At 34.6% G+C, this 14,827-nt stretch overlaps 1 protein-coding gene across 1 annotated transcript; it reads left to right on the forward strand.

Annotated features, from left to right (window-relative positions):
* Positions 1-11,922: 11,922 nt before the first annotated feature.
* Positions 11,923-14,493, forward strand: LOC145091323 (L-lactate dehydrogenase B-like). Its single transcript, XM_079029021.1, has 2 exons — positions 11,923-12,589; positions 14,022-14,493. Exons 1-2 carry the CDS (start codon positions 11,981-11,983, stop codon positions 14,463-14,465), a joined length of 1,053 nt encoding a protein of 350 aa, XP_078885147.1. The 5' UTR covers positions 11,923-11,980; the 3' UTR covers positions 14,466-14,493.
* Positions 14,494-14,827: the final 334 nt, after the last annotated feature.

The raw sequence follows: 14,827 nt of genomic DNA on the forward strand, positions 1-14,827 counted from the left end.
ATATGGGTTATCGTGGACATACTGACAAAGAGTTCCCACTTCATTCTGATCTTCGAGAGTATATCCACAGAAAAGTTGGTGGACATTTATGTTCGAGAAGTGGTGGCTAGGCATGGGGTTCCAGTGTCGATGGTTTCGGATATGGATGTTCGGTTTACATCCAGTTTTAAGAAGAAGTTCCACAAGGAACTGGGCACTCAGCTACATTTCAATACGACATATCACCCTCAGACTGACGGTCAGAGTGAGAGGATGATCCAGACACTAGAGGACATGCAACATACATGCATGCTGCATTTTGGAGGGAGTTGGGATATGTACCTCCCACTGGCAGAGTTTTCGTGCAATAACAGTTATCATGCCAGTATTGACCGGGCTCCATTCGAGATGTTATATGGACGGAGGTGCAGGACCCCAGTGTGTTGGGACGGGGTTGGGCTTCGAGTCATAGGGAGAACTGAGGTGGTGCTCAAGACCACCGGCTTGATTCAGCAGGTGCGTGACTGGTTGCGAGTCGCACAGAGCCGTCAGAAAAGTTATGCTGACCGACGACGCTCGGATCTCGAGTTTCAAATGGTGGATTTTGTACTGCTGAAGGTGTCTCCCTGGAAAGGGATTATCAGGTTTCAGAAGCAGGACAAATTAGGGCCTCGGTTCATAGGCCCGTTCAGGATCACGGCCCTAGTGGGCAAGGTGACATATCGATTAGAGCTGCCAGAGGAACTTAGTCAGATTCACAACACCTTCCACGTGTCTCAGCTTCAGAAGTGTGTTGCTGACGACTCCACGATTATTTCCATGGATGACATTAAGGTGGATGGGAGCCTGAATTATGTTGAGAGGCCGGTCACCATTTTAGATAGGAAGACGAAGAGTCTTCGGAACAAGGATGTGAAATTGGTGTAGGAGCAATGCCAGCACCGAAAGGGATCTGAATGGACTTGGGAGTCAGAGGAGGAGATGCAGGAATTTTATCCCGATCTATTTACAGTTGCGGACTTCGAGGACGAAGTCTAGTCCAAGTGGGGGAGAGTTGTAACGCCCTAAATCAGGTATGACTTGAAAACCCTCGATGATTTCCAACTTTGGCACAAATGGTCCCTTGGAGTACGTCGGCGTACTCAAGGGTACGCTTAGCATACTCTGCATAAGTGATTGCAGGGACATCTCGTGTACGCGAGGCGTACGTAAGGGTATGCCGGGCGTACGTAATTGAAGGCAAAAACCGTAAATCCGGACTTGACCCCCTATTTAAACACCTTTTAACATCTTGGACCAAACTTATCAGCCTCTTTAGCCCCATTTCGTCTACTTTCAGCTAAGTTAGTGTGAGAGTGAGAGTTTGAGCTTAAGAAGAAGGTTTTGGTGGCCATTTTGGAGTCCTTTCAAGAAGGAGAGTTGCTAGGCAATCTTGGGACGGTTTGGTACCTCATGAATCTGCATTGTGGTCATCTTACAAGGCTTCTTGAGGTAAAAAGCTTGCACCTTTCCATCTAAATCTTTAGATCTAGCAAGGTTTTTCTAGTTTAGTTCCTTTGGTTGATTTTGGACCTCTTTTGGTGAGTTAAGCAACTCCATGAGATGGGAATGACAGATCTGAGGTTTCTTGGTCATTTAGAAGCATAAAAATGGAGTCTTGGTGCATGTATTAGTCTCATGCATGGGTTAAAGACCTTGGAAAGGTCTTAATGGAGGTGTTGGAAGTTTATGAGGCATGCAAGGGCATAAAGTTGGCAACTTTACGACTCAAGACGTTTTAACAAGCCTATATCTGACTGTTGGACGTGAAAGAATCGGGCATTAAGCACTTAATGGAGGAAGTGCTTAATCTGATCGTACGTTGGGTGTAGCCCATTGTACGCAACGCGTAGTCCCCACACCCTCAGTACGCTGTGCGTACCAGGATGGTACGCCGAGCATACGCAACACAGTTGGGCCTTAATCTGTTTTGGGCCTTTGAGCCTGTGGGTCTCATTTGGTTATAGGGCTTGTTAGGGGTGTACAAAAAACCACATAAACCGCACAAACCGTCCACACCGCACCAAACCGCACTACATAATGTAGTTTAGAATTTCGCGGTGCAGTTTGCGGTTCGTAATTTTGTCAAACCGCACTATGCGGTGCGGTTTGCTGTTTATAGTTACCAAATCGCGGTTCAAACCGCACTGCGTCGTATTAATATATATATATATATATATATATATATATATATATATATATATATATATATATATATCAAAGTTTCTAATCACCAAATACTTCATACTGTCCAATAACTTTATTCTATATCACGATGGTTACATATGGTAATTAAAGACCTAAAAGACCATGGTATCAAATTTCATAAGTCATAACAAATTAGCAAAACATTAGGTGGTTTTTTTGTTTGCAATATTTATGCCTTTTAAAGGGTATGCAATATAATTAATAAATTTTGATAGTGTTTAAATGGAATGAATAACAACCACAATTATAAATTGAAACAACTTATCAAACCGCATAAACCGCACAAACCGCCCGCATGAAACCGCACCGAATAATGCGGTTTAGAGCTTTTGTGGTGCGGTTTGCGGTTTCCAAAAAACTCAAACTGCATGTGAGGCGCATTTTACGGTTTTAAATCTAAACCGCACTGCGAACACCCCTAGGGCTTTGTTGTATTCTATGAGTTATGGGCTTTTTCATCTGTATGGGCCATGGATGCAATGGTTGGGCCTTATTGGGCCAAGAGGCCCATTAAGGATATTGGACTTAGACTTTGGGGCGCATTAACAATGAAAGGGTATTTGGGCCTTGGGGAGGGGTTTAGAGGTTGGGTTTCCCCTTGGTTAATTTAAGTCCTAACATTGATTATATTACTATTATTATTATTCAGCTCGGGAGATTGCGGACTGTTAAGAGGGCAGTGTTTGTATTGAGCAGACTGAGGTGAGTCTCCTCACCATACTAATGGGTCTAAGGCACCATGGTCGGCCCATTATGTGATTATGATACATATGTTAGACATTCTGTGATTCGATATGCTATGTGATTATGTTTGTATGTAAGACCTTGGGGGGTTCCCGAGGCACTTAGATGTAAGACCTTAGAGGGTTTCCTAGGCATCCTAGGTCAAAGACCTCAGGGGGTTCCCGAGGCATTGGGCTAAGACCATGCGGGGGTTCCCATGGCACCCGGAGTAAGACCCTGGAGGGTTTCCAAGGCTTCCTTATGTGATTGGCATGCATGGTTTATGCGTTTTGGATGGCTGTTTAGCTAGTATGATATGCTATATGTGTTTGTGTGTGGGTGTGCTCTGGGGAACTCACTAAGCTTTCAAGCTTACCGTTTGTGGATTTGTTTCAGGTACATCTGAGCCCAAGGGCAAGGGCAAGGCGTGATGACGCGACGTACACTCGATCTCTCCTTTACTAGTGTGTTTTGGGACGCTCTGATCTTTTTAAAAGAAGATAATGATGTAATGAATGTGAATTTGAAAACATATGTTTTTGGAAATTTATGGTTTACGCAAATGGTTTGATTATTGAAAAATGAAAATTTTCTTTGTAAAATTTGGGTTGTTACAGAAAGTCATAAGCCCACGTCCGTCTGTCACAAACTCGGAAACCTGCCCAAACACACACACTCTCTCTCTCTCTTTTCGGTTTGTCCCAAAAATAACAACCTACTTCTAAAAATAAATATCTTTTTTTTTACTAAAATACTACTCATTATTATTTAACCTTCCATAAAATTAAATGCAATAAAATGATGAAACTAAATGCAACAAAATGGTACGACTGTCATCTCATCTACAAAAGTTAGAGGTAATTAATGTTTTCTTAATCTGTGTGTTTTTTTTTTGTCTGTAGACAATAGTTTTGGGACAAAAAGAGTATTTTTTTTGGAATTAACAAATAATTAACTATTTATTAAAAACAATCTTTCTATTTATAGTTGAATATGTGAATTTTCTTAAGTCCTTAGGAGATCTCTAACCCAACAGTAAAAAATCATTTTTACACTATATATTATATTATATTGCTCCAACCCTACACTATACTTTTTATATATAGTGTTTGGATTTTAGTGTAACACTATATATAGTATTGAATTTTAGTATAACATTAAATATAATGTTGAATAAAAAACAATATATCTAGAATAGTCTTTTAGTGTTAAATATAGTGTAATGGGTTGATATTTTACACTATAATTATAAATATAGTGTAAAAAATATTGTTAAAGATTGGAGATCGTCTTAAACTCTATTTATCAGCAACAACGTCCGAAGCAATCATATATTAAATAATATTTTCCTTCTTATCCATCTATACAACTAATACTAACACCAAATCTTAATATTTTTACCATTTATCTAACAATCTAAAACAATTAAAATAATATTTTATATGAGAGTTTAAAATATACATAAAAATATATTACTATTATATTTTATATTTTATATGTAGGTAATAAAAATTGTATATGATATAGTTTTTATAATTTTTTATTAATTAATAAACAATTGTTAATATTAATATGAAAAATAAAAATAAAACATCTCTTTTCTACGAGTTAAAAAAAGAGTTTTGATTGCGATTCTAAATTGTTGGATCATTAACTGTGACACCCATGTAATATATTGATTAATTTAAAAAAAATTAAAAAAAAGTTAAATATCACTACAAAATAAAAGCCATTTAGTGGCATAAAACAAGTGCCACAAAAAATTGAAAAAGTGCCACTAAAGACCACTCTAGAAATCCGCGGCACACAAAAATAGTGCCACTAGCAGCGCTCCCGCTAAATCACTTTAGTGACACTTTTTAAATTTGTTTCTACAAACATTTAGTGGTACTATTCTTTTTGCCACAATATAAACAAAAGACTTTTGTGGCACAAAATTTGTGCCGGTAAAAACTATTTCTATTTAGAAATCATTCTACCTTTAGTGCACATCATTTTTTCCAAAAAACCACACTATCAATCTAAATGCCATAACGTTAATTAATTAAATCATTATTTATTTATAATATAAAATGAAAACAAAAACTAAAAAAATGTAGAAATCATAATATCACCGCTTCTGTTAAAGGTTTGATCATCTTCCAAAAGTATTCAAAATGTTTGGAAACAAATGTCTAATAATTATGATCATATTGTAACATCCCGAGTTCAGGAGTGCAAGTTCAGGGTTCAAAGTGTAAATATGAAAGAGCAACTCGGCGAGTCCATGAGTGGACTCGGCGAGTAGGGTCGCGATTCTGGTCGCGTGTTAAGTGGCCAACTCGGCGAGTCGACGGCTGGACTCGGCGAGTTGGTGTTGTGTGGAGAAAACCCTAATTTCGGAGGATGAGCCCTATATAAAGGACATTATACCCTCTCCCCAACCTCTTTACCCTCTCTTGAAGTCCAGAAAACCCTAGGGAGCGTTTGTGAGTGGTTTGAGAGCATTTGAACCTTGGAGAAGAGATTTTGGAAGAAATCTTGGAGAGTTAAGAGGCTTGGAGCAAGGGGCTTTTCTAGGATTCAGATTTCTCTTCTGTTGGAGTTTCCTTTTGAGGTATTATTTCTTTGCTTGGGCTTTTATTCTTCATTTTGAAGTTTTTGGAAAAGATAGCATGTGGTGTTTTGAGTTGGAGGTTAGATCTGAGGTTGCTACCTCAAATCTGGAATGGAGAAGCTCTAGAGTGCATTAAAGTCCCTGTTCTTGAGTGATTGGTGAAGCCATCTTGTCCCAAACCCTAACCCTAGAGTGTTATATGCTTATATCTCTTTGGATTCACGTAAAGTTTGCCACTTTACGTGATGGATGGGTTGTAGAAGGGTAGATCTATGGTTTGGATCTTTTGCATGGCCTGGAAAGCTTCTGTATGGATTAAGATCTAAAGGTACTCGGCGAGTCACAAAGGTGTACTCGGCGAGTTGCTTGAAGATGGGCAGGAACTCGGCGAGTTGGTTGAAGATAGCCTTGGACTCAGCGAGTCTGTTCTTGGACTCGGCGAGTCTGTTCGTGAGGTCCTAACCTTTTTCTGGTTGAGACGTGAATCGGTGAGTCAAGGGAGGACTCGGTGAGTTGAGTGCGAGGGGACTCAGAGTTGTGGGACTCGGCGAGTCTCGGGGTGACTTGGCGAGTTGAGTCGTGGATTGGGGAAGTTCTAAGCATGGGGACTCGACGAGTTGATGGGTTGACTCGGCGAGTAGGGTCAACCAGGAGGGTTGACTTTGACTAAGGACTTTGACTTTGACCAAGAGTTGACCAGTTGACTTCCAGGAGTATTTTGATTGTTATTGGTAATTATTGGTTTCGGTGATTCAGTGGTGGAGTTCGTGACGTTGGTCGGAGCAGCGTGGACTGTTCTTTAGTCGGCAGTAGTAGGTGAGTCTTCTCACTATACGTTACCTTGAGTGGTAGTTATGTGTGACCAAAGGGTCTTATGTGCTTACATTGAGTATTATGTTATATGTGATATGCTATGCATTATGTCTTTGTGATTTATGCTATGCGAAGTTTATAGACAGGACCGGAGGGTCCAACGATATAGACCGGACCAGAGGGTCCAACGATACAGACTGGGACGTAGGGTCCAACGATACGGAACTGGAGGGTTCCGCTAAGACACATCGACCGGAGGGTCGTATTGTAGCCTTGAGTGGCGTATGTGTTGTATGAGGTATTTTGGGGAACTCACTAAGCTTCGTTCTTACAGTGTTTTGTGTTATGTGTTTCAGGTTTCCTCAGGATCACGGGACGGCACCGGCTCGATTGTACACACCAGAGGAAGTGGTTGTTTTGAAGATCCTGGTTTATTAATTGATTGAACAAAAGAGTCATGTATTGTAATTTAAACAAAATGAGATTTTTATGAAAAGTGTTAAGGAGAAAAGTAATTTTAAATGAAAATTTTGTTTTGAAAAATTTCGGCGTTACACATATTAAGTCTAAAAATCAAACATAAAACATAAAACTAACAAATGTTTAAATAAAAACTCAAAAAATCATTATGCTTTGAACCTCTTGAGAATCTTCATGCCAATGATCATCATGTTAATCTTCTTACCAATGATATTAGTGGTTACCTGTTAAAAAAATAAATACCTACAATAACAACCTCTGATAAAAGTGACACCATTTGTTACAGATTAATTAAAAAATTGCTAGTTGAATGCAAAAATATATAAAAAAGAAAAATGAAAGATCATTACCGAAACTCAAGGTATCATCCAAGAGCACCAAAATTGGTTTTGCTTCTTCATCGAACTTCTTTACCTTTTCAGGATTTTGTACATCTGTCACCAAATAATATAACTCATAAAAATTATACTTTATACATTAAAGCCATATTTTGTGATTTAGGCGTGTCTTAATTAATCTGATTTATCTTGTTTTATGAAAGTTACTTTAACCGAATGAATTTACTTAAAACTGAAATGATATGTTGCTATTTTTTTTTATCAAAATATAAAGACCGTTTTCTACGCAAGTCTAAGATTGTGAACTTTTTAAAAGCAAGTACCTTTAATGGAATATTCATCAAACTTGGTTTGTTGCACCTTATACCTGCACATATAAGATTCCTAACATAAAATTATAAAATAAAATATTTTTATCATCAAATTGTAGGTGATGGTTGTTTGCTTACTGATCTTGTAACATCAAGTCCTTTAGGATGTCTTTGGGTGTAATCACTCTGATTGAGAAACCCATGAATCCATGTTACAAACAACACAAATGAAAAAACAAACTAGGTTAGACAATTCATGAAATGATGAAACAGCTTATAGAATAATCAAGAATCAAGAACAAAAACTTCTAAAACTAGATTGGGAAAATCAAGAACCAAAAAGAAACAAACCAACAAATATCTACTAATAAACATCATTTTTTCGAGCTAGTAAATAAAAAACATGATAAAAGATACAATTTGTGAAGTTAATGTATTTGTAAGCTTATAGTATGTTAATTCTTTTGTTTGGAATAAGAGAGTGAATAATAAAAAAAGATGGATGATCAGGTGCAAAAATGATTAAAGGGTAAAATTGTCCTTTTTGATAAATGTCAAAATTGACTGGTTTGTTTCATACTTGCATGCTAGGATAGTTTTTTTGGATTAAAAAAATCCAAAAGGAGAAGGAATACAAGTTAATTTAGAGGGAAATATGGTCTTCTTATAATAAATACTAAAAGTAGAAACTATAGATCTCGAATGAGATTTGATTCATAGCATGTAATTTGTGCTACTATCATTTTTAAAATTATTAGAAAAAGAACAACATATTATCAGGTATTCCTCTAAACTAAAAAAAGATAGACTAAATAATACCAGAAGATGGTGTTTGTACATCTACTATGTGTAATTCAAGTTGTATAGATCAGAAGGCATGTATCCTAAAGTTATTCCATGAAATGTATTAACACTTTTAAATAATTCATATTTACCAAATCCACGTACCACACCACATTTTTCTACAACATTCCTAATTAAAACCTTGAAACTATGAAAAAAATTTATCAGATATCAATCAAAGAACGAAAAATTACAAAGTTATATTTACTAACCGCTATCTCGTATCCAATGGATGTTCCATGCTCTCTGAATTTTGGAAAAAAGAACAAGTCAAATTACATATAATGGCCAAAATAGATAACAAAAGAAAAGATTAAACAAACCTACTTTTATTTCAACTAGGGTCTTCTTCTACCACTAGATGGTTTTTTTTTTGTTGTAGAAACGAATTTTAAGTACAAGAAAAGGAATGGAAGTTCACATGGTATGCATTTCATCCAGGCTCAAATAGATCCAAACACTCAAAACACAAATAAATTCATGTTTGGTGGATTGAATTTTGTTCGACATTTAATCGAACACATGGAGTGTATTTCAGAAAACAATACATTTAGATGATTAAACATAAAAGAAATCGAGGTGCATCATTATGTACAACAGGGGGTAAAAAACAATAGTTCTAAATACATGCTAGTGAAGATAACTTAATGGAGAAAAACCACAGTAGTGAAAAAACACACAAATAAGAAAAAAAAAACAATGGAATGTGAGACTTATATGTGCAGATTGAAAACGATAGAAGGTTATGAGTCGACGACCTGAGATTAATGGAAAGGAGTAGGTGGCGACGAACCCTACTGAAGGTGAGATCATACCTAAAGTTTGAACACTGAGGGTGAAATTCGGTTTCCCCGATATCGTTGAGGTGAGGCAAAACTGTGATTCGATTTTGTTGGAGAGGAAGAGGAACTTTAAATGGAGAGACTCCAATTTATGCTTGGAGGGAAATGGATTTTCAAGGTGTTAGAATTTTCCGATGGAAGCCTATAAGAATCAGTTCATCAGGTTCTATCATATATGCCTAATTTTTCGCAAACTCTGAACCATACACATTTTGGAATAATATAAAACTAGTTACTTCTTTTGTGGCATAAGAAAAGTGTCATTAAAAACATAAATAAGTGGCACAAAATTTAAATGCCACTAAAAGTGTGTATCACTGAATAACATTTTGTTTGTAGTGTATAAAGATCAAAATACTTAAGAACTTTGAATTTATAAGAAGATAAGAAAAATAATGAATTATTATAATTGAAGTATTGTTTATCTTTTAAATTTAAACAAATAATTTAAATAAATAAATAAATAAAAACTAATGAGCTTGAATTTTGAAAATTTGAAATTAAAAGGTAAGTTCATTAATGAAATTGATATCCATTTATTACTATACTAGTTTATAACCTGTGGGAACCACTGTTATAAAACTAATTAAACTTTTATATAGTAAAAACTCAAAATTATTAATCAATTATTTTAAATAAATTATTAATTAAGAGATATTTTTATTAGTTGTCTGAAATTATAATCGTTGATCCAAATAAATATGTAAAATTAATTTTTAATATATATTAGACATTTTTTATTTGTGAATTGATGAAAATAATAATATAAAATTTAAAATTTAAAATAGAGAAAAAAATACAATAACAAATAGCATCACATTAATTAAGAGGTTTAATATGGTGACACATAGCAAAAAAAAACTACTATTTTATTAGTATATGAAGATTTATTGCAATTATTACATTAAAATATTATGTTGAATTTAATAAAATAAAAAAACTCATAAAATGACATGTGAAAAAAAAATAATTCAAAATAATCACAAAATGACATTTGGCTAATTGAATGAGAATGTGACATATGACAAAAAAACCTTTCATTTATTAGAGTAGATTTTTTTCTTTCGTTCGGTTGCCACCTTTTTTTTTAAACGACAAATCTAACCTACTCCAAGGTTGTCAAGATCAGGATCCTACGTATGATCGTTTTTGGGTTTGCAAGATCGGGATCGTAAGATCGGGACCGATATCCTAAGATCCCACAAAATAAAATATAATTTTAATCATGAAAATAATTCAAAAATTCAAATTTTCGTTCAAAAGTTATAAAACTTCAAAATATTAGTCATAAGTCACAACAAAAAATGATAAGTGATAAATTGGTAAAGGGTATTAGACATAAAACGGTAAAAAAATTTCATTTGCAAAAAAAAAAAAAAAAGAGAAAGAAAAAATCAAGTGACGGTAGGATCGTGATTTTGACAACCATACATACTCCTAAACTACTTATTAAATCCACTTATGTCCACGACGGAACTCGAACCCTCAAACTCAAGAAAAGAGGAAAACACCAGATACGGCTGGACTAGAAGCCAAATCAAAATAGTTTGTATATATTATTTACTTATTTTTTTCCTGACGAACGATTGACTTTAAGATCACCAATAAACATGGTCTTATATACCGGCAGTTGTCAATTTGAAAACGAATCCAAAGTTTCATTGAAATAAATGTTGATCGGACCCAACGTTAATTGAAAAACTTATTATTATTATTATTATTATTATTATTATTATTATTATTATTATATATATATATATATATATATATATATATATATATATATATATATATATATATATATATAAAAGAATTACCGAGAGCTTATATACGATAACTATAAAATTTGAAAAGTAAAACTATATATATATATATAAAAGAATTACCGAGAGCTTATATACGATAACTATAAAATTTGAAAAGTAAAACTATATATATATATATATATATATATATATATATATATATATATATATATATATATATATATATATATATATATATATATATATATATATATATAAAAGAATTACCGAGAGCTTATATACGATAACTATAAAATTTGAAAAGTAAAACTGATAAGATATCTCGATTCTCGAAGATATACCGGAACCCACCCATATGGTTTCTATATTCTAAAGCTTAAAAATATTCAACCATGGTGTCTTTGATCAAAAGTTCATTACATTAAAAGTGATGTTACTTTTTTTCTTAAAATCTCTTTACTAAATGACATTTTTAAAATTTATTTGGTTTATCCATGAAATTTAAAACATGGTTAGATCATTATGTATTGTTTTAGTTATAACGGTCTATTAGATAATAGGTAAGAAAATATACTACAGTATTATAAATGTGTTGCTTTTTGGACAAGTATTGGTTTAGATTTTAATGGATAATCTGCATTTATCAATGAGTTTTTATTTTTAAACGGTTTCGTTAATGGTTAATAGTATGTATCCAAAATTAATAAAATTCGTCTACATCTAGATTAGCACGGATACCTTCAATCTAAAAGATACATCTTTGTGCCAAGTGACTAATCTCACGTTGTCATTTGTCAATGTTGATGTCGATTCTCTTCCAAGGAGTCTTCATTAAAATTCAAATGAATATAAATTGCAAAATTTTTTAAAAAAGTTAATATTTAATAATAAATTAATTGACTCTTCTTGATTTTGACATTTATGAACTTAAAAGAAAAGTGTTGAGCCTTTTTTTATACTATAAATAGTCACTCGTGCCTTTTTATCAAATCCACCACAATCCATTTCAAATACATACTTACCAGAAAGAAGAATAACAAAAATGCAGAAAAGTGCTTCATCGTTAGTTCTTGGACAAGGGGGGTTAGACATAGCTCAATCCTTCTTCAAGCCCATCCATGGTGCATCACCGCCGCCACCCACCAGACGCACCACCAAAATCTCTGTTATTGGTGTGGGAAACGTCGGTATGGCTGTTGCACAGACCATCCTCACGCAAGACCTAGCTGACGAGCTAGCACTTGTCGACGTCGATCAAGACAAGCTCCGCGGTGAGATGCTTGACCTCCAGCACGCTGCTGCATTCCTTCCACGAACCACCATCTCAGCTTCCGTTGACTATTCCAGCACGGTTGGTTCTGATATTCTGATCGTCACAGCCGGTGCCCGGCAGATACCAGGGGAATCGAGGCTAAATTTGCTGCAGAGGAATTTAGCTCTATTTTCCACCATAATTCCACCGTTAACAGCTGCGTCGCCGGAGGCTATTCTGTTGATCGTGTCTAATCCGGTGGATGTCTTGACGTATGTTGCATGGAAATTATCTGGGTTTCCCCCTAATCGGGTTATCGGGTCGGGCACAAATTTGGATTCGTCTCGGTTTCGGTTCCTCATTGCGGATCATCTTAATGTCAATGCTCAAGATGTGCAGGTGAGTTAGTTTCACGAGTGATTACTGTTTTATTGTTTCTATCAAAATTATACAAAAAACAAAACACGATTAAACAACTTTCAGATAAAAATACTAGCCGCGTTTTTTTTTTTTGAACCGCAAAGCAAATTATATTAAAAGAAACCGGCTGGACAAAATATACTGCAAAAGGAAGTATGAAAACTAGAAATACTTGTCGCCTAAGAAGGAAAAAATCTAAACAAAATTAGGGGAAACTAATAAGGAGAAGCTACCAAACTATCAAATAGGCTTGAAAACGAAAACATGAACCAAACTTCTGCTCCAAAGACAACAAATCCTGCTTGCAAATAAACTTCATAATGTAAATAAGCGACTCCGACAGCGGCACACTATTGGCCATATGCCACCTCTTTGTAATGGCGATTGTTTGATGGGGGATGCTCCGAACCTCACAAGCTTTGGATCTACGGTAACAATTTGGGATGCGCCGAACCCCACAAGAAAGCATGTTGAAGACCCAAAATTAATGTAGCAACTCAAACTTTATATATATTTCACATGGGCGGCTCAACCATTTTGGGGGCTCAAAGCGTCCCAAAAATTTGGGGTCCTTTGGCCTTTGTTATACTCGGAAGATGAATATGTCGCAAAAATCAAAATCGGTAGAAGAATACAATGTCATTTTAGTTTCATTAATGCAGCGGTCATTGATTTATTCTTCCGCTTCATTTATTTTATGGTTAATGGATTAGATTTTTTAATGGACTAAACTTTTAGACTTTGGAGAATATGGGGCCTCTTAGAATTGGGGGCCCTAAGCCCTTGCTTAAAAAAGCTCAACATAGAGCCGGCCCTGATACTTCGCGAGATCGATGTTCGCTTGGATAGTAACGAGACCTTCCAGGAGATCTTATAAGAAAATCTGTTATGCTAAATCACTGCAATAAACAAAGGATAACACACACCAAAATTATAGTAAAACATGATTCAACAATTGAATTGACTTTTTTTTCCTACATGCTTTAGTTTAACTGATTCATTCACAAGATCTGTTGAAAAATAAACGATGATGTGATTACATTGAAAATTAAATTGTATATTAATAGTTTGTTTTTATAACCGTAAGAGTATCCATTCTACTCCTTTTACAATTCAACCAAAATTTTCCTATAATATATTTAACTCTATAAAATTTAATGGAACAAATATTTAAAAAATTTTATTTTTCTTATCCAAGAATTGAATGACCTTACTATTCACATTCGTATCCATTTGAATGTTAGAACCGCAAACAAGACATCTTGTAACCATAAAGTTTAATCATTTTAATGTGAAACATACCACCTTTTTGCCAAACAACTATTAGACATACCATTAAAGTATGCATTGATGATACTCTAGCAATATTTTTTACATTTTGCTGAACTTTCTATACATTTATTCCCTTTAGGCATATATCATGGGAGAGCATGGAGACTCGTCAGTGGCACTATGGTCAAGCATAAGCGTAGGTGGGGTACCAATACTTAGCTTCTTAGAAAGGCAACAAATTGCCTACGAGAAGCAAACACTGGAGAAAATCCATAAAGAAGTTGTCCAAGGTGCATACGAAGTAATAGGTTTGAAGGGTTATACGTCATGGGCTATTGGTTACTCTGTTGCTAACCTAGCTCGGACAATACTAAGGGACCAACACAAGGTCCACCCTGTTTCAGTGCTAGCCAAAGGGTTGTATGGCATTGATGATGGTGAGGTGTTTCTTAGCTTGCCAACACAACTCGGAAGGAATGGAGTGTTGGGTGTGACAAATTTACATCTTACTGAAGAGGAGTCTCGACAACTTAAAAACTCTGCTACAACCATCTTGGAGGTGCAACGTCAATTGGGCATTTGAAGTTGATTATATATATATATATATATATATATATATATATATATATATATATATATATATATATATATATATATATATATATATATATATATATATATATATATATATATATATATATATATATATATGCGACGATTTATTACATAAGTAAAATAAAATTAATGCGTGCATACACCTTATGCATGTATATGTTTAACAACAAACAAACTATGTTAATTTAGTTTTCAAAGCTTGTTTATTATGTTTCGTTTTCTATGTATTTTTAAACACAAAATATTAATACATTTTGTAATAAAACACATGGTTTGTAGTTCACCTTTTTAGTTTGATAAAAATTAAAAGAGTATGTTACAATCTATATT

Source organism: Lactuca serriola, chromosome 3 (genome assembly GCF_051521515.1).
Source record: "Lactuca serriola cultivar US96UC23 chromosome 3, Lser_US96UC23_V15, whole genome shotgun sequence".
NCBI lineage: Eukaryota > Viridiplantae > Streptophyta > Magnoliopsida > Asterales > Asteraceae > Lactuca > Lactuca serriola.